This window comes from Gekko japonicus, unplaced genomic scaffold (genome assembly GCF_001447785.1).
Source record: "Gekko japonicus isolate JY-2015 unplaced genomic scaffold, Gekko_japonicus_V1.1 scaffold433, whole genome shotgun sequence".
Lineage (NCBI taxonomy): Eukaryota > Metazoa > Chordata > Lepidosauria > Squamata > Gekkonidae > Gekko > Gekko japonicus.
This window is the reverse complement of record NW_015160222.1, coordinates 448,428-469,508: the sequence shown is the minus strand read 5'-3', so window position 1 is coordinate 469,508 and position 21,081 is coordinate 448,428. Positions and strand designations below refer to the sequence as shown.

The window sequence follows — 21,081 nt, the reverse complement described above, 5'->3', positions numbered from 1 at the left end:
TGGAAGGCATTTGTGCGGTGGACTAGGAGGAAGAAGCTGGATCCTCTGTCTCCTACAACGGCGGACGTCCTTTCCTTTTTACAAGACGGTTTGGATTCTGGCTTGAAGGCAGCCACCTTACAATGGCAAGTGGTGGCATTATCGACCGTCCTTCCTCACATAGGAGGATACAGGATGACCAAGCACCCCCACATACAGCTGTTTCTACAAGGGGCAACAGCCAAGTCGCCTCCTCAGATACACAGGTTCCCAACCTGGAGGCTACATACGGTTTTGACAGCCCTTACCAAAGCGCCATTCGAACCTCTCAGGGATGTTGGAATGAAGTGGCTCTGGATGAAGACGTTATTCCTGGTGGCAATAACCTCAGCACGGCGGGTCTCAGAGCTGGGTGCTCTATCGGTAAAGGCCACGCTCTGCGTCTTCCACAAGGATAAAGTGGTACTTAGGACCGATCCCACTTTCAGCCAAAGGTTTCTTCCGCTTTTCATCGTGCTCAAGAGATCTATTTACCTACTTTCTGTCCAAAGCCACAACATCCCAGTGAAAGGCTATGGCACACCCTTGATGTCAGATGGGCATTAAAGATTTACATTGTGCGCACTGAATCTCTACGAAAAACGGACTTCATGTTCATCAACATCTCCTTTCCACATGCGGGAAATCGTATGTCCACGGCTTCCATCAGCGCAGTCCTTAGGTCATGCATCACGGAGGCCTACAAGGTGTCGGGAATGGAAATTCCCAAAGGGATCACAGCCCATTCCTTGATAAAAACGGACTTCATGTTCATCAACATCTCCTTTCCACGTATGGGAAATCGTATGTCCACGGCTTCCATCAGCGCAGTCCTTAGGTCATGCATCACGGAGGCCTACAAGGTGTCGGGAATGGAAATTCCCAAAGGGATCACAGCCCATTCCTTGAGAAGTGCAGCAACCAATGCAGCGTTCACGAATCGAGCTTCAGCCGAGGAGGTCTGCAGGGCCGCTACTTGGACGTCGGTATCTACCTTCATTTGTCACTACAAGCTAAACACAATTGCGTCAGCCGACGCAGCATTCGGAAGAAGAGTCCTTCAGCACATTCTCCCTTCGGCTGGCGATGATGACCCACCCATTTTTAACAGACACTGCTTTTGGAGGTCCCATGGAGATGTCCTCCACCTCAGTGGGAGAACAACCTTTGGCACTTACCGTGAAGGGTCCTTCTCTGAGGTTAGGAGGACATCTCGGCCCTCCCGCTTTCATCATCGTCCTTTTGCCTGTGTTTCTCTGTACTGTTCTCTTCTTCTTCTTCTGCATTCTTGTTCTACTGTTTTATAGTTCTATCATTAATATTGGAGGTTTACCTGCTTGACACAGGGGAGTTAGCCTTAGTTGATACTCACTGCTTACGGAGTCCCAGAACTGAGGGGCAGGGCTATTCCCAAGGCGCCAACAGGAAGGAGAAAAAAGTATTTCCTGCCTCCCTAAAGGAACGATGGGAATAACCCATGGAAATGTCCTCCTAACCTCAGAGGAGAAGGACCCTTCACGGTAAGTGCCAAAGGTCGTTCTCTTTGGATTTAGGCAAGGCAGTATCTTACTGCGTCTAGATCTGAGATCCTGGATTGGCATACCCTAACTAAACATTGCTAGTGGAGTGTCATGTGTTTGGATGCTCAGCTAACCGTAATTAAACTAAATCATGTTTTTGTTTATGTCTGAACTGAGCCTGCTTCCAGCCCTAAAACTGATGACCTTACCTAAGCATGTGATAACCCAGAAGTTTGTTGTGAACGTATTACAGAGTAGTGGAGGGTATTGGTGTTTTAAATCTCTTTGAATTGTGCATTGTTGAGGCCACTGCCTCAAAGCAGCTCTGCTATAGTAATCTAGAGTTCTGCAAAAGGTCTGTGGTGAATTAACCTGAAGTACTTTACCCCAGATTTCTTCTTATGTTAATAACACCCTAAACTAACAAAGAGTGTTGGTTGTTTGCATTTGACTTATTGTACTATTTTTAAAAATGTACAAAGTACACTGATAACTTGGAATGCACTACCTTTTTTAATCCGTCATTGTATTTGAATTGGAAACTTGCCCCAACCCTTGAAAAACCATTTCAGCAGGTAGGAAGAGTGTGAAAAATTTCCATTGGATGAACACTGTGTGTGCAGCGTGCCCAAATAGGGTTTGAGGAATTTCTTCTGCAGAGTTTTTGTGCCAACCCCATTTATATAGCTAACTTTTTCCAGAGACATCAATCTGGAATGGATGGAGTTTGCTGTAATTTCACCCTGCCGTGCCATTGAACTCGGACAATCTATGGGGGCAGGGCTTGGTGCTGAAAAATGAAAAGTGGAGTAAAAGCTATCCAGAGAAAATTTCTTTGGATTGGGGCACGTTTGGTTTGGTAGGTGTTGCAAAGGATACAGAGTACAAAGATTCAATCACATGAGTAAGAGGACAGTTTTGCACAGATGAGATGAGTTGTTAGTGGAAAGAAGCTAATATTTATCAGTCAGTATAGTCCTGCTTTTTCTGGTAGTTTTTGTAGCTGCAGTGCTTTATAACAATTAATATTGTCTGATGTTTGTTCTTGCAAGAGATAAAACATATTTTATGTCTCTTTCAGTTGGTGTAAAAGGCTTTTTCATTGTTCAGTCATCTGCATGCTTTTAGTTAAATACTCTAAAAGCAGTACTGATGTTTGGAATCTCTATACCAGTCATGATACTGAGAGCGGCTATACTCGTTTGAAAAATCTAGCAATATTATGCTGCTTAGCCCTTTACTGAATGAGAGAGCTATTTGCTGACTCTGGGAAAATATTTTACATAGTTTGCTTGCCTGTTTTCAGGTAAGTATCAAATGTCACTTCCTGTCATCCAGTTCCTCCTGCAGAACAGAAGATTATATTTTCCACAACTTCTTTTGTGTGTTGTCATATCTTTTTAATGCATGAATTAGCACTTTCTACCTGCTAGTAAAAAAAGATACTGCTGATCTCTTAAACAGGAACCACCACCCCCGCAGTCCCCTTCTCAGTTACAGCGTACAAAGAAGTAAATACACCCCAGGAAATAAAGAGTATTCTATAGCATAATTGTCAATTGAAAAAAACTTGCAAGCATCACTCTACATATATAACATTAGGATACCTAACATAAACATTTCTGAAAAATGTGGAATATTTAATTGCAGTCAATGTGGAACACAAGCATTTCTCCACGTGCAGGGAAATGTCACTTTACGTAGGGCAGTAAACTTGAGATACATAGGACAGTGCTTAACTTTACATGTAGTCCATTCCTCCTTGATACCAACTGGCCTGCACGACTCACCTAGGTCTGGCTGCTTGCTACTGTTCAAAAGCAGCCACCCTATGAAAACCAGTGTGCTGTAGTGGTTAGAGCTTTAGAAAACCAGTGTGCTGTAGTGGTTAGAGCTTTAGAGACTGGGAGACCCAGGTTCAAATCACCAGTGTGTCATGGAAGCTCACTAGGTGATGTTGTGCCAGTCATGTACATTCAGGCTAACTTATCTCACAGGGTTGTTGTGAGGATGAAAAGGAGGACTGGACAAAGATGTAAGCTACTTTGGTCCCCACTGTTGAAAAGGGCAGGGTATAAATGAAGTAAATAAATAAGAAATTTAGCTGAAGATGGGAGGCTGGCAAATGGCTGAGAAGGAGAGAAGAAGGCAGGGAAAGGGGGTGGCCAGGAGAAGCGAAAAGGTTAATAATGTGGAAAGAAGAATACAGGGAAAAGTATTATGGCCCTCCACAAGTCCTTGAGGGTTCCCTTCCATGCAAATGGGCCTGGCCCACCGTCAAGCACCACAGAACTGGGCCACAGTTTTCCTAGGTAGAGGCTGCCACTGGGGGGAGAAAAAGCTGAAGACAGAGGGACGAAGGTAGGTTGGCTGTTGGATGGGAAGTTGGGTGGGAAGAAGAGAAGGAAGCAGGAAAAGGAATAGGCTATGGGGGCTTTCAAGGAATTATGGCTCAAAAAGCTATGCGTACCCAGAAACCCACACATGTAAGAAATAAGTACAAAAACCCAATGCTGACATTATGTATACACAAGAGGTGGGACCCACGATACTCGCACGGGGGGGAAGTATTCCCCGCAGCTCCTGGCCGGCCACTGAAGCAGCAGGAGCTCCACATGGAGGAGGAGGATGCAGCCACAGGTGAGCCCAGCAGGTGGTCCACCAGGCTTCCCCCCGCCCACCGACAGCAGCAACGGCCACAGCTTCCAGCCGCCAGCCTGCCAAGGCTTCTCCCCCCGCTGCCGCCACTAACAGCAGCAAGCCCTACGGGCTCCCAGCCATCTTCCTGCTGGCTTGTGGGGGAGATGGAAATGAGAGGCCCCACTGCCAAGTTCTTGCAGGTTCCTGCTTGTAATTCCATTATTACTCTAGATGTGGTGGTTCAAAGTGTCATTTATGGCATTTTAAGAATTTATGGCTCAAAAAGCTATGCGTACCCAGAAACCCACACATGTAAGAAATAAGTACAAAAACCCAATGCTGACATTATGTATACACAAGAGGTGGGACCCACGATACTCGCACGGGGGGGAAGTATTCCCCGCAGCTCCTGGCCGGCCACTGAAGCAGCAGGAGCTCCACATGGAGGAGGAGGATGCAGCCACAGGTGAGCCCAGCAGGTGGTCCACCAGGCTTCCCCCCGCCCACCGACAGCAGCAACGGCCACAGCTTCCAGCCGCCAGCCTGCCAAGGCTTCTCCCCCCGCTGCCGCCACTAACAGCAGCAAGCCCTACGGGCTCCCAGCCATCTTCCTGCTGGCTTTCTCCTCCCCCCACCCAGCAGCAACGGCAGCGAGCCCTGCGCAGCTCCCTGCTGCTGGGCCCACCAGGTTTCTCCTCCTCCCGCCCAGCAGCAACAGCGGTGAGCCCTGAGGGCTCCCAGCCGCCTGCCCACCAGGCTTCTCCCCCCCCCAAGCAGCAACAGCCGCAAGCCCTGCGTGGCCAAGGTTTCGCCACCGCTGCCAGCAAGCCCTGCGTGGATCTGCCACAGTTCACAGTGGTAAGTGCGCATGTGCAGGGGAATCTTTTACTTTTGGGGGGAGTTAAATATCCCCTGTATAGTTTTAAAAACTTTTCAGATTTTTCTGCACACCTGGGAATTACCTGGGAATTACCCCAAATGTGCAGGAAAATCTCTTGGCCCCTAGGTGCCCCCGATGTGCGGATTTAGATATCGGCACGCAGGGGACGCCTTGGCTATTAGTATATAGATTTCAATAAACAAAAGGAAATACATAAAATCATACAGAAACCAATTAGTTTTTCAGGAAAAAAGTATATTGTTGAAGTACAAAACTGCATCAAACATCATCCAGTATACTCATCTACTCCACTGATATCCTGTTACAGTATACATGCCTACAGTGCACAGTTACCTTTAGCAGACAAAACATGTAAAATGTATGTCATATATGGTGGTGGTGAAGGACATTTATGTAAATTCATGTCTAATTATAGAGGACCATCCACAACAGTCCCATCCGCTCAGCTCCCTCACCAGAGCCTGTGCCAGCCTGTTGGCAACCCAATGGCCGGAGAAGGCTACCTGACATTGGTGCCAGCTACAAAGGGTGCCTGATATATATTTATTTATTCAATTTATACCCCACCCTCACCGCCAAAGCAGGCTCAGGGCAGCTTACATAAAAGTAAATACATAAATAACAATTAGTTATCATAAAATCATCTAAAAACAGTTCATTATAAAACAGTTCAGTGTCATAAAGTGCTAGCAACTGGCCTCACTGGAGATAACTGCTGGAGTGGGCAAGGATAGGGGTAGAGCACCCCCAGACAGTCCAATCGCCGCTGGTTCCCTCACAGGGAGAGTGCCGCCCTGCCAGAGGGCTGCCCAGAGCTCCATTGCTTCTGCACCTGGTGAGGAGAGAGAGCAACAGAGATGCTCATAACAGTGGCATTTTTCTCCCCACGCTCAGCATTGCTGCCTCAGGACTGGTGGCAGTGGCATTTGTGCACACAGGTGCTGAGAGGTTTTTTGGTGGGGGGAGGGATGAAGACCCTCCCATCCTCTTTTGGTAAGTTTTTTATTATTATTATTCTGCAAACCTGGACGTTCCCCCAGGTTTGTAGAAAAACCTCTGCCCTCTCCATCTGGCCCTGATCTGTATATTTATCTGCAGATCACGTTACAGTTGGCTGTTTTAGTATAAACAATGATGAAATAGTTGGAGATTTTGTTCTGCAAATGTCTACTTGATCTTGGATCCTAAGCCTTGCTTCCTCTCGTACTGCACCCTTTTCTGTTGCAGGGGTGGGCCTCCTCTGTGAAGCTTGTTCCTCCAGGGCTAGGAACTTCCACTCAAGTAAGACCAGTGTTTTTCAAAGAGCCAAAAAGATCATGCCACCAGTAGAAAACACTGCACAGTTTGCACAGTTTAAGGTCTGCCAGTACTATGATTGAAGAGGGGTGCAGATGGAAACCAGTTTTAGCATCCAAGCTTAAAACAGCCTTCAGGGACTCTTTGAAACCTATCTAGTAAGGATATTAATTCAGGGTACACACCTAAAAAAATAAATTTACTGTAAGTTCTGGCTAGAATCCAGGGAATCATAAAAATAATTCCTTGCAGCTAAGAGTTCTTTAGACTTGTTTTGCTTAAATAGTGTGGCAGACTGCTTTTTTTGGTGGGGTTTTTTTTTTTTTTGCATTTTTATGTGTGTGAGAGTGTGCTCGTGTGTGCACCTGGAAGTCCTGGTGACTGACCCCTACTGGGGGCATAGAGAATATTCAGAGCGGGGGCTGAATAAAGCCTGCCTCCGCCTCCCAAACTGCTCGTATTCCAAGGAGGTCTTCCATCCAAGTACTTGCCAGAGTCAGCCCTGCTTAGCTCCCGAGATCTAACGAGATCAGGCTAGCCTGGGCTATCCAGGTCAGGGCTAGCAGACGGCTTTTGAAATTTAGAATCAGTTCATGATAATGCTTGGTGGTCTGCTATTAAAGTTTTTAAAGGCTCTGCAGAGGTCCCCTTGCATGTTGAAAATGTAGCTCTTTGAATGCCAGCCTTTATTTATTGAATAAATATGATTTCCAGAGTTTTTTACATTTTGTTTTGCAATGTGATCATTGCGTCAATCCTTCTTCAAGCTGCTGCTTACCTTAAGAGAATCTGTGCTTCTGGTGTTAAGCTGAAAGGTGCTCCCTCTGGTTTCCCCTGCAGCAGGACATGCAAGTTTTAAGGGGCGTGGAACATCTGTAGCTTCTCACTGAGAGTGTGCTGTATGATGGAGGATGTCAACTTAAACGTGAAGTGGAGGAACAAGTGACTGACATCCACTTTTACAATTTGTTGTGATACTGAAAGCCTGAACATAACTCACTTTCCCTGCAGCCGCGTATCCAGTAGACAGTATGTGGGGGCCCAATTTAGCTTGGGCCTCCAGCCTTCTGTACTGTGCCATTTCCCCAAACCATGGAATACTGCACAGGCAGCTCCAGAATAAAACAGAAACTCCCCCCAGGCCATTTTGGTTCAGGAAAATGTTGCAGAGGGGGTCCCTCCTCCCCCATACTGTAGGCCCAAGCTGAATCAGGCGCTGTGTAAGCCTTTACAATGCCGTTCTCTGCAACTGCTTCGTAGATGTGGGTTTTGGGTTGGGTTTCGGCTCGTTAGACAATATAACATGCACTTTGGCCAGTATTTGGATAGATTTGGTAGAAAAATATAACTATGTGGATTTATTTTACATAGAAGTGTTAAATTGTCATTTTCAGTCTGTTAGAGGAAAATCACACTAAATATTGTTTTGAGGGTTTTAATTTGCAGACAGTGACTTTAGAAATGTTGAAATCTGAACTACTTTGATAAATGTTCGGACTTAGAATTCTGAACCTACAATATGACATAATTTGGCCAGATTTCACTGTCCATCCTTTATATGGTTTTAAATGAGGTTTTTGTTTACATGTATTTATAAACTGGGTAGTACCTGACTGCTTCCTAAGCCAGACTGTGGGCTGTTTACATTTGTGTCAGGTGGAAAACGCTCTTTAATGGCATTGTGACTTCTGCTCTGTCAGCTTCAGCTATCTTTTGTTTGCTGGAGAAGTAGCAGTCCATCAGCATTTTTGAAATACAGGGTTTTGTGTTCTCTTATTTATGATCGAGAGCTCTAGAAGTTCAGCCATGAGGTAATATAAGGAAATATTAATTAATGCATAGACTTTTCATATTTGGGCTGTTTAAGCATTCTTGTTCTTCATTATATACTTGACTCACTAACTGTAAATACTGCTGAGAAAGGTTTGATAGGATACATTACAGAATACTTCTTGTGCTTGGAATACATTCCTATCTGCTTTTCAGGCAATATACAGGTGGATTTTGGTACTCATACTGAGTTTTCTTTCCAGAATACTTAAAGCTTGATTTTCTTTTGAAAACTATGAAACATAACACTACTAGGATACCTGCAGTATAAAAGTATCTGATCCAGATTTCTGTGCTCCTACAATGGGTGCAGTCAGACGGCGTGCCGGGAGCAGTTTAAATTGCTCCGGTCCTGATGCGTTTCTTTTTAACCTGGAGAATCGTGATCACACTCACTTCCTTGTTCCGGATTGCTGCGCAGCCACATCGCTCCCTGCTGTGCATCGGTGTGCATCGGTGGTTCCCCCCCCCTTCTCTCAATTTGGGCATGCGCACAGGCGGCCATCTGTAGAATTCCACTTCAACCCAACTGCGGTAACACTTCCCTTTAAACTTTGACCCCAAAACAGGCCTCCGTGCAGCACCATAGCTAGGGATTTTGGGGGGAGGGGGGCGGGGGGCCGGCAGCTAACCCAGCCCAGGGCCTCTCGCGATCTGCGCTGGACAAAGGCACAAGCACCGGATCACGTCCTCCTTGTGTCTCCTCTCCTCTTCCAAGCCCGACCTCCAGGTCACTTGGCTGCGGTGCATGTGTATGCAGGGAAGTTGGGGGAAATGTTCTGCATGCTCTCTTTCTCTCACACACGCACATTGGGGAGGGGGCACATCCGGACAGGCATGTGCGGCGGCTCCCTAACAAAGGCAATCGAGGGATTATTCCCAAAGCCCCACAAGGACTCCCCGGCAGCTGGTGCACCCACCTGTTCAACTCCCTCCCGGCTTTCCCCAGAGGGATCATTGTTTCATAAGTGCCCGGCTGTCTGAGCGCGTAAGGAGCTGGAAGGCTGGGCTCCATTGTCAGGGTGGGAGGGAGTGTGACGGGGAGCTAGGGGGCTAGGGTTTGGGGGAGGGCGACTCAGGCCCCCCTCTCCGGGTCTTGCAGAAATGCCTCCCAGGCAGGAAATGCTCCGACTGCAGCAAGAGGCGCAGAGCGGCGCGCTTCCCTCGAGCTTGTTTCACATTTGGGTGTGTGAACGTGGATATAAAATCCATTACTGAAGCATGCCGAAAGCGGACTAAACGGCCCGTCTGAATGCACCCACAGGGTGTCTGTTGTGGGGAGTGGGAGGGGAAGGCAATTGCAAGCCACTCGGAGACTCCTTCGGGTAGTGAAGGGCGGGGTATAAATCCAATCTCCTCCTCCTCCTCGTCTTCCTGCTAAGCAGATGCTCTAACACTGAACCATGGACCATCCCTATCTTCAACAGCATTGTAACAGAGAGTGGAATTTCTTTTAAAAATATATATTGATTTCCATAAAAAACTTCATGCATCACATATCATAACATTCAGTGCCCACTCAGCAGCCCTCCCCTCTAACCTCCGGGCAGCAGCAGGCAGCATAGCGTCACCAGCTGCTGGGCTGAGGGTAGCGACGGTGGGGGGGGGGAGCCAAGGATGGGGAAGGGTCATAGAAACTGCGGGCCTGCCTCCCTATTACATTATTGACTGCACACAGGAAAAAAAATTGATAACTGCTATTGACAGATTGTTTAGTAATGAGATGTTGAATATTCCAATCAATTGTCCAAAACCCAATACAGCATCTGCTCCTTGATGCTAACAGATGAATAATGCCTATTCTGGTAGTTAACAAAAGAAAACCTGATTTCCACATTTTTTTCACTTGACCGAGCTTTCTTGGTTCACAAGCAGGGACGGTCTTACCCAATGGTCCACGGGGACAGCTGCTCTGGTCCCCATACCTGGGGGGGGACCTATTTAGTATCCCCAATTCTCCATGTTTCCTGTTCACCACTTGGGGACCTGGTAACAAAATACTCCGTTTTAAAGAGGGTTTGAGCCGGAAAGCGACAGCTGGGGACAGTGCACAGATGTTGGGTGTGTGAACATGGATATAAAATCCGTTACTGAAGTGTGCCAAAAGCGGACTAAACGGCCCGTCTGAACGCACCCAATATGTACTAAAAGTACCCATTAAACAATGCCAATACCACAGCCACACAACCCAGAAAATCTACAGCAACTAGACATTGGATTGTTTACTTAAAGGTTAAGGCCAACATAAAGATGAATATTTTTTCTACATACTGTTGTCAAATATCTTTTTCTAACGTGAGGACCAATTGTGATCAGTGCAATAATTACATGCATATAGAAAATTCAGCCACTTTTCAGTTTTGTTCATCAAATAACTTGTAGTTTCTGGTGCTAGCTGTTATCCTAAAACAAAATGCTACATTTTGTGTAATCAACCTAATTGGGAGCTTAATGCTTCATTTATTTTATCAAATAGCGATGCATGTTTAATTAGTAAAGGTTTTGTAAAAGGTTTGATTCTAGGTAAAAGTATCAAGAGTTATTTGTTGAAAAATTAGGGGTTCTTGGTATAAATTGGTGGGCACTTTTTTTTGTAGTTCAGAAGACTTCAGGTTCAGCTCTGAAAAAGTTGTTTTGGTGTTCCCATGTTCTTGTTCACTGTTGTAAGCATTGGTTTACTGCATCTATTGTATTTTTACTTGCAGGTGAAGAAAGAATTTTAGAAAAAAGACACATTTGCCATCATGCCATTTCCCTTCGGCAAATCGCACAAGTCTCCTGCAGACATAGTGAAGAATCTGAAAGAGAGCATGGCAGTCCTAGAAAAACAAGATATTTCCGACAAGAAGGTAGAAAAGGTATACATCACATTTGTTTTTGGAGTGTGTGGGTGTGTGTGAATATTTTGTTAAAAGCTGGACACTTCAGAGGTGAGCGGGAAGAGCAGTATGCAGGAATTCTGAATTTTTGTGCAGATGCACAAAACATGTTCTCTCCTAGTAGTTAGACTTCTAGTCAGCTATATCTTTTTTTTTGTGCGGTATTTTATTAATATATGCATGTGTGTGAGTGTGTGTGTGCACCTGGAAACCATGGCAACCTTTGGTGACTAACCCCTACTGGGGGCCTGTGGGATATTCAGAGAGATGGCTGAATAAAGCCTGCCCCCGCCTCCCAACTGCAGGTATTTCAAGGAAGTCTCCCATTCAAGTACTTGTCAGAGTCAATGCTGCTTAGCTTCCAAGATCTGACAAGTTCGGGCTTGCCTGGGCTATCCAGGTCAGGGCTAGTCAGCTATATATTGACAACTGATTCATTAATTCCCTCCCCCACAAAAGGCTATTTAGACATGGACTCATACCTTATTGCTTCCAACCACAGTAACTTAGGGCCAAGTCATAATATTGAATTGATTGAGACTTCATGTCCGACTAAAAACCAGTCACATCCCAGAGATATAGATTGGGGCAGTGGAACTGGAGAAGGGGGGCTGATTTCCCCCACACCATTTTCCTGATTGAAAATCAACAACACCCCCCCCCCTCTTTAAGCCGTGGTGGGAGGCAAGGATGTGTACTTCCTCCTCAGCCTTCAAGTCCTCCACCAGAACTTACTTTCATGCATGTAAGTATTTCTTTTTTACACCGTTTTTTGAGGTAGAGCCCCCAAATTTGCATTTTTTTGCACTTATATTGCCACCTGATTCTTCTTTACCCTGGACAAGCTACTTACTTATCACTGAGTCTTTCACCAGTTCTTGCTGGTTAATCTGATGTAAATCGTGAGCATCATGCTTTTTGTTCTAAGTAAAATGCTGATAGTACGATAATAGCAGTGCACAGCAGAGATCCTGTTGTATACAATTATATACTTCACAGTCCTGTTAACTCTCTGATGATTTGTACCTGAGTTTAGATATCTATTTGCATAGGTGCAGAATAGTAGCTGCTCTCTAATATTTAATTAAACTTACCAATCAGACAGAATATCGTTACCTGGCAACCTGGCTGCAGCTTCTCCTAGAAATTTCTGCTGCTAATTCTTTCAGTGGTCATTTAATGCCATTGTCATGATGAGAAGTTACCGCTTTGAGTTCAAATGGCATGTATTATAACCTGCTTGAATATTAAAAAGTCATTGAACACTACCCAGAACAGCTACACAAATTACTCTGAAGCAGTAGTTTGCCAATGTGTATATTCTGCTGTCCCTGTAGTCTTTCTGATGTGAAGCAGAAATTAGCTGCAGCATAGTTGGAGGAGCTAAGATTTTTCTTGATAACTTGTTCTCCTCAGCAACTGAAGTTCATATGAAGGACAGGGGGGGGGAAGAGAAATCTTACCCGGTTTCTTAGTCAGGCTTCTTATCACCTCCCCACCAATCCCTGGATTGCTGTTTCCCTGGAAGCAAAGCATTCCCCCAGTGGTTTTAATGCCAATTCCAAACAGTGTTTGTGTGTTTTTAAAGGGTAATTCACTTTGTAAAAAAAGAAAATAAGTTATTTTGGGAATAAATCACTGCCTCTACTCTTCCTTCTGAAATCTGTTCCCTGGTTCCTGCACTCTTACTTTTAGTTAGCATAGTGGCTTAAGAATGGAAGATCATGCTTATTATAACTTCAGCACTCTCTTATAAGAAAGCTATTTTTAAGCAGGCTAGAAATAACCAGTATTTTCATGTTCTGTGGGGGAAAAAAAATTGTACTTCAAGAAGATCGCCAAATTGTTGGTCAACTTTAAATCCAGATAGCATCTTAATTCTGGTCCTCTCTCCCCACGCTGACCCTGCCATTTTGTGCCCCTGAGGAAGATTACAAATAGTTTTGAAACAGGTGTACATTCCTGAAATACTCTATGTTGGGAAGTTGAATTGTTTTGAAGTAATTGCAAAATCCAACAAGAGGTGCCCACAGTGTTGTGTGTCCTATTAGTAATAAACTAAGGCTCTTTGAAATGGAATTAGGCTTGCCTCCTGGACTGCTTTGGTCCTGTTATGGCAAAAGAGAGGAAGAGCCTGGCTGTTAATTATTTTGTTAATACTTCCTAAGGATGTGGAAAACTGGCTTAGAGTGTTAGGGCTTCATTCTTGTCCATCTTAGGTCTCTGTGCATAACAAAAGCGAACTGCGTATTTAGGTACAGTAGGTAATGAATATTTCTGTGAAGGCAAAGGTATTACTGACTGCCTTGAAGAAGGCGATTGTGAGAGTTCCCCTGGGGAAGTCTTCCCTGGACCCAAATAATTAGAGCTACTATTGAACAGTAGTAAATGTCCTCTTCTTGGGCAAGGTGCTTGACCTTTGTGACTGTGTGTTTTCCACACTTATTTAGTTTCCCCACTGCCAGTAAAGCACAGTGGCAGTAGTGCTTCCATGCGGCATGTTTCTTCTTCCCGCCAGTTTCCACTCAGCCATGCACAGTGCACTGGGACTTTTTCAGGTTTTTTGAATGGGCAGTTGAGTATCACTATAATGTTAACTGTATTTCAGGATCTGTGGATTCCCAGCTTTATTTTTAGTAAGTCCCTAGTGGTAGACACTTTTTAAAAAATGAAAGCTGGTAATTAAGAGAACCTGATACAAATTGTTATAATGCTGTAATGATATTCAGTTGCCAGTAAAAAAAAAGAAAGAAAACCGGGGGGAGTGGCCACAGCGGGGACAGAGTCAGTGCAAATAGCTGCTGTGTGAGTGGCTGGAAACATTTATTTTATTTATTTATTTATCAAATTTATGCCCTGCCCTCCCCGCCAAAGCAGGCTCCAAACTTCCCCTCCCACGTAGCAGCCATCCAGGATTTGCTGTGATCTTTCTCAAAACTTTGCAGCAAAGCAGGTTTGAGTAAAGCTGAGGAAACCCTGGGAAGTGAATGAATGTACCACAAAGCTACAGGGAAGTAGAAAATACACCCTCCTAACAGTAGTAATCCCAGGGAAAGTAACCCATATAGTAAGCTCCTGTTGTGTGGCCTGATTTTAGAATTGAAATGTCTTGACAATCTTCACTGATGTGTGTGACCTCATTGGTTTTCCTGGCCTGTTTGGTAGTTTTCAGTACCGTTGACCATGGTATCTTTTTTTAAAAAAATTCAAATATGAACTATTATAGACCATGGTATCTTTATGAATCAGTTCAATGAAATTGGTTTTGGGGGTCACAGTCTGGTTCTTATCTTATTTTATTAACTCCTATCAGAAGATGGTGATGAAGAACAGCTACCCAGTTTCTTGGTATTTATGCCACGGAGTCCCTCGAGTTCCATTTAGTCCTCCATACTGTTTCATATCTGTGTGAAACTGCTGTGAAATGTGATGCAGATACTTGGAGTGAAGTGCTGGCAGTGTTCTGATAACTTTTCTCCTTTTCAGCTGAGTCAGCAGTAGTGGACAGTGAACAAATGTATGGGAGGTAGTAATAGGCTGATCCAAGTCCCATTAGACTGAACTGAAAGAATTTTCTGCTTTTGTTTAATAATTTTTCCATTCTTTGACTGAGGAGTCAACCTGTTCTCAGTGGGTTTGTGCTCCTTCTGAAGGAACAGATTTATGTTCCTCTCAATTGAAAGTTCAAATCTTATCTGTAGCACCTGTGGGTAACTGGCTGATTTTCTGGCTGATGACCTTTCTTTGAGAGGCATGATTTGCCCACAGTTACCCATGTTCTTCTGATCATTCCAGCTGGGCTACTTATTTATTGATGGATTTACAGAATTTATATGCCACCTTTCTGCCCAGCCAGAGCTATCAAGGTGGCTAACAAAAGCAGAACATATAAAATTATCATAAAGCCAATTTAAAGTCAAAAGGAAAATACATAAAACCCACAGACCTATTAGTTAAAATAGGAAGGAGGGTCATGGAGCACCAGGTAGAACAAAAGTTGTTACCCACTGCCAGAAGGGAATAGATTAATATCATTGGGGAGCAAGTTCCACAGTTTTGGTGTCTTTTCTTGAGTTGCCACCTTAGAAGGTGGGGGGGGGGACTGTAAGGATGAGAGTAAGTCGTTCTTAAAGTATGCTTGTCCCAAATCAGCACCTTGAATTGATTATGGAGACAAATTGGAGCCAGTGTAGATTGACCAAAACTATAGTCACCAACAAAATTCTCTCTAAGTTACGCTAGGGGTGCTGGTGCACAACATTTTAGCTGGCAGTGCAGGGAACTTAGCTGGCAGCATAGCCTACTAGTGAACTGGGAAGGCATTTTCCCCACCATTGGAAACAATGGAGGATGGGGGCACCTCCTTTTGGGGCTCATAGAATTGGACACCCTTGTCCGATCTTTTTGAAACTTTAGGGGAGGTCTAAGGAGAGAGCTATGCTGCAAATTTGGGGGCTCTACCTCAAAAAACAGCCCTCACAGAACCCCAGATCCCCTGGATCAATTCTCCATTATAGTCTACTAGAGATAATGCCCGTGGCGGAAATAAATACAACGGGATCTAGAAAGAGGCTCTGGGAGAGTGCTCTGGCTTTGGGCAAACAGTCTCAGTTTCCTCTGGCGACCTCAGCAGGGTTTAATGACAGAGTCCACTGTTTTCTCCAGAGGGACTGATCTGTGCTACCTGAAGAGCATTTGTATGTTTGAGTTATCTGTAGCCCTCACCTGGAGAGTGGTAACAATTGTTACCCATTCTCCTCTCCCCTATGAGGTATGTTATGCAACTGAAAATTCCAACTGCCTTGCGGGGGGGGGAGTTTGAGGTGTGGAATGGACTGAAGTCCAATCAGCTTCCATATGCAAAAGACCAGGTTGTCGCAGCAGTTGTGCTGTGGGCGGGACCCGGACTTTGCTTTCTGATTGGTGGCGATATATGCTGAGGAGCAGTGCCATCAGCCATACACTAAGGGAGTGCATTTTAGAATTAGAACTTTGGCACCCTCTATTCAATTATATATAAGGAGAGATCAGTATTTTACTTAGAACAAAAAGCATGATGCTCACGATTTACATCAGATTAACCAGCAAGAACTGGTGAAAGACTCAGTGACAAGTAAGTAGCTTGTCCAGGGTAAAGAAGAATCAGGTGGCAATATAAGTGCAAAAAAATGCAAATTTGGGGGCTCTACCTCAAAAAACAGCCCTCACAGAACCCCAGATCCCCTGGATCAATTCTCCATTATAGTCTATGGGGCCCATTATAGTCTCAGGCTCACCATTGAGAGTAGAGATCTGATGAGTAGAGATGTGCGTGCTTTTAGTGACTGTGGCAGTCTTCAAATACAGGATCGTGAAAAGTTACACTTTATTCTGAAATGTTTACCCACTAATGTTAAACCTGAGGCAGTCCTTGAAGAACTTGTATATATAAGCCAAGCAGTGATTTCAAAATTATAATGAAGGATTTTTATTTTTCTTATTTCTAGACTTTTATTGGTTATGCCATCACATTTTCAAAATTCTCTGACTTTTGGCATGTACTCTCTTTAGAGCTGAAAATCACTATCCTAATGTACATATTCTTGCCTATGTTCTTAATTTAAAGCAAATTTAATAAAGCTTATAGTTGAACATGGAAGATTGGCTGAAAAATATCTTTTGAAAAGCCAAATTGAAAGTGGCACACCAAAAGCCAGCTTTTTCAGCACTCACTGCCCAGTCTTTTCACTTAATTATGGGCTCAGTTGTTAGCTCTATTTTAAATTGTTTGCTTGTGAAGGATTTTAAATGTGGCTTGGTCCTGTTGTTTCAATACATTCTTTGACATAACATGAAGAATTGTTGCATCAGGTTAAACTATGCTTAATAAAAGTTTAAATCCATCCTAAGATGGACACACACAAAGTACTGCAATCTCAGAACACTCCTACACCAGTCTGCCAATGAGCATAGCTGAAAAACAAAACTGGTCTTCTGTTCACCATCAAAAGTACAGGAAAATGTGGCTTGGGTTTTCAAAGCACAATTATTAGAACTACTTTGCCTGTGTACTCTACTGATTGTGCCTCTAAAAGAAAGTGTGATGGCCTACAGAAGTAACACCTGCTGAAGGTTGACGATAGCCAGGAAATATTTCAAGTTTGGCTTTTTGTTTCCAAGCAAGAATATATGTGAATGCTGTTGCCTACTACAATGTGGCACTATCTAGTGTTCTGATTTCTTATAGTGCCAAACTTTGAAAACTACCACTTGTGAAAGAAGAGAGGGAGAGTTGTTGTGAAGCTCTGGGCTGAGAGTATCACCCTAGTGGTTTGTAATTATTTAGTTCTTGGAGAGGAGGGGGAACAAATTAAATTACCGTGAAGCTGAAGTCAGCTGCTTCTGGAACCAGTGTTAGAATCGCTGTGGGAATAATAAACTTGTATTTAGTCAAGGGACTCGTGTTTTGGTCGTTTATGCTATTCACAACAGGATAAGGTTATCATTCCACCTGGACCTTTAACTAATCATAGAGGAAGTGCTGAACCTTTTTGTTTTTGCCTGCTAGATGCTAGTCTTAGGATTCTGAAGACTATCTAACTGGTGTTCCTTACCTGATACCTTCCTTTTGAGGATAGTGCTGTTGTTGACACTTTTACCTCAGTTGGCTCTTTATTCTGTGTACATTTCCAGTTAACTATAATGTTCATTACTATTGGAGACCAGTTCTATACTTACGTTTAATTATTTTTAAGCAAGGGTTAACAAGTGCATCTTGGGGGAGGGAACTACACAATGTTATGCTGTTATTTTCTTTCAGACATTTCCTTATTACAAATCAACAGTCTTGAGGCAGTTTACAGTACTACACATACAATAATGAAAATCATTAAAATACCATAACATTCAAAAATAGCAACACTAAAACAGTCAAAGGTGTGAGGTAAAAAAAGCATCACTTTCTTTTGCCAGTGCCATGAGGAGATGATTACATCTGCACTAGTGGTTAGAACTGAAAACTGTCGAGTGCCGAAGAAACAGATGCAGGGAAGCAATTTCACTGACATGGTATTGTAACAGAAGAAAATACTTTGGCCACTCCACTACTTTAACAGTGGGGAACATAAGATAAGGCCTTTATTGAGGGTCTTCAGTTGGTCAGATTCATAAAGAAGACACAAATCCCCAGGTTATCTTTATAGCTTTAAGTTGTGCCTACTTTGAGTTGTACCTAGTAGTGAATTGGAAGCCAGTTATTAAGTGAGTTGCTGAAGGAAAGTTGTTAGCAGGAGGTGATTTCAGTGCAGTGCTTAATAAATTAACAGAATGGTCTGGGAGTAGAAAAAATGTAAATAGCTCATTATGGCTTCTATTTAACCATATAATGATTTTTTTTAATTAGAAGATTTTTTGGAGGTGTTATCATCCAATTGAAAAAGATTATTCTAATCTCAGTACATAAAATTGTTTTAGAATAGATCTGCACCTCATCTACAGATTTTTAGCAGTGTTGCCCATTCTGTCCAACAGAAGCAGTAACATACACACATCGTTCAGCAAAGGAAATGTTTGAAAAATATTGTGGCAGTCCTATCTGTGATCAAAGAATGACCAGATCTAGCTTTTCTAGGAAGGGTTACAGCTGGAAAACCAACAAGATTGGTTAATGCTACACTCAGCTGGTGAAACCTGAGCTTCCTTTTTCAAGTAGCAATCCAGTAGCACAGTCCAGCTGCACACCCACTTTTTCAGGCAGAATTCAGCTCTGGATAGCACAAGCTGACACCTTAATCTTTAGTTGGCTATGTTGTCAACAAGAGGAACATCCGACCTTATAAATAGCACCTGCTGTTGTGCTACCTGAAATGCTTCCTTTAGTCTTAAGCTGTTATATTATTTATAAAGAGCGTTCTATTTCACAGTTTGTATATGTGAGATGTCATGATCAGAGGCTTGAGGCTGAGGAATGGGGTGGCCTGTGAGCCTCTTCACTGCTTTTCCCTCATCCTCAGCCCTTATTGCAAATTTTTATGCAGGCCTACATTTCCCAGGAATCCTCCAACCCCCAGGAGGGGTGGAGGGAGAAGTGGGAGGCACTTGCCCTTGAGGAGGCAGAGCCTTGAGAGAGGCAGGGTCAAGGGAGGGGGAGAGCATATATGACTGTACAGACGGAGGCAAGGGAGGGTGTTCATTCCACGATGCAGGGCAGCAGTAAGGCTGCTTTTGGAGGGAGCTGATTCCTCATCCCAAAGTGGGAGTGAGTCTGACCTGAAGGGTTCAGGTATTGAATTAGTGGTAGAAGTCCAGTAAGTTAATCCTTCATTGTTTTCTAGTTTGCTTTTTCCATATGCCTTTTTCCCTTCTCTGTTTTTGTAATGCACCCTGTGTTAATCTGCCCTACTTTCATAACTCTTTTCTTACTTCATCTGTTGTTACATTGTTTGTTTAATAAACTAGTAGTTTTGTTCATTCTGCCTGGGTCCTTCATGTCTCATACTTGGCCATACAGCAGGGAGGGAACTGAAGTAGGGGATACAGGGGTGGGACAGGGAGGGTGCTCTGGGGCCTCTCCAGTCAAGGGGTCGAACCAGAGCGGTGAGTGACAGGCAATTAAAGCCCTTGCCTGCTCCAGGTGGAAGGGGCAGGAGGGTGAGTAGGAAGTCTCTTTTAAAAGGATTTCTTATCCATAACAAAATCCTGCATGGCCCTGTAGCTACTTGTGACAGCGAAACATAAAGGGATTCAAAAACTTTATTATAACAAGGTATATAGGAAGCCCTGAGATGTGCCATAAAGGACAAATTACTGACTATTTATTCTATTACATTTTTATCCTGCCCCTCCCCCAGAATGGAGCTCAAGACAGCTAACAACATGATAGTACAATAACAAAACCATAATTTCAGTAAAATCCAATTAAAACTCAGTACACAGCTTTTGGCATAAAAAAATCAACAGTGTTGTTGGTAGAGCCCACCAGAATTACCATTAGTGGAATGCCTGGTGGAATAAGTCTTGTCTTACATGGCCTGGGGAATGCAGACAAATCCCATGGGACACAAGTCTCCTCAGGCAAAGCATTCCACCAGGTCAGAGTCATAGTAGAAAAAGCCTTGTCTCACTAAAATGGGCAAATCAAAGGTCAGGCATTACCAAAAGCCCACATGCAGCTGAATGAAGACAATTCAGGGGGTCATAATAGGAGAAGCAGTCCTTTGGTATGATGATTCCAGACCATTTAGGGCTTTAAATTACAATAGAAGCAGCTGCTAATAACAATATCTATCCCTTTTCTGTCCTTAGGGTTAAGATTGCAAGTGCACAACTTATAGTAGTCCTTTTATATTGTATTACTTTATTTATACCCTGCCTTTCTCCCCAGTGGGGTCTGATAGTGGTTTTCATAGTTCTTCTCTCTGTTTCATCCTCAGAATTACCCTGCAAGGTAGATTAGTCTGATTGTGTGTGACTGGCCCAAGGTTACCCAGCAAGTGTCCATGGCTGAGTGTAGATTTGATCCTGGGTCTTCCAGATCTCGGTCTGGCATTCTAAGTACTGTGCCACATTAATTGCTTATCTGTGCCTTACCAAAGAGTACTGTATTTAGACCTCTAGTGGTTAATAACAATCTGCTACTGTTAGATTCTCGATAGACAACTTGGTGTTCCAGCATGCCATGAGCTCCTTGTTGTCTTCCATACATAGCATAGGAGCCTGATCGTCCAGAAAGATTCTGTGTATTTGTGTATCTTCTGTGTATTTGTGTGTCTTTTGTTAGTAAACTTGCTTATTGCTGTGTGAATATCTGACTAAGCCATTTAAAATGGAGAAGAATTCACACTGGATGCACAATAATCTCACAGTGCAAAGTTTTCCCATGGAAAGAAGCTCTCTGGAAAACCATGTGACTGTTTTACTGGACTCTTAACTCTGCTTCAACAGCTGGTGCTCTTTAGGTCACTCTTACCCCCAGTTCGAGGTAAGGCATCAGCTCTCTCTAGTAGCACCTTCTCTATAG

The 21,081-nt window shown here is 43.7% G+C and overlaps 1 protein-coding gene across 1 annotated transcript in view; it reads left to right on the top strand.

Annotated features, from left to right (window-relative positions):
- CAB39 (calcium binding protein 39) overlaps positions 1–21,081 on the top strand; it is an 84,938-nt gene that overhangs the window by 26,889 nt on the left and 36,968 nt on the right. Inside the window, exon 2 of the mRNA XM_015411372.1 lies at positions 10,911–11,063. Coding sequence (XP_015266858.1) covers positions 10,950–11,063 — 114 coding nt within the window. The 5' untranslated portion in view covers positions 10,911–10,949. The remainder of the gene's footprint in view (positions 1–10,910; positions 11,064–21,081) is intronic.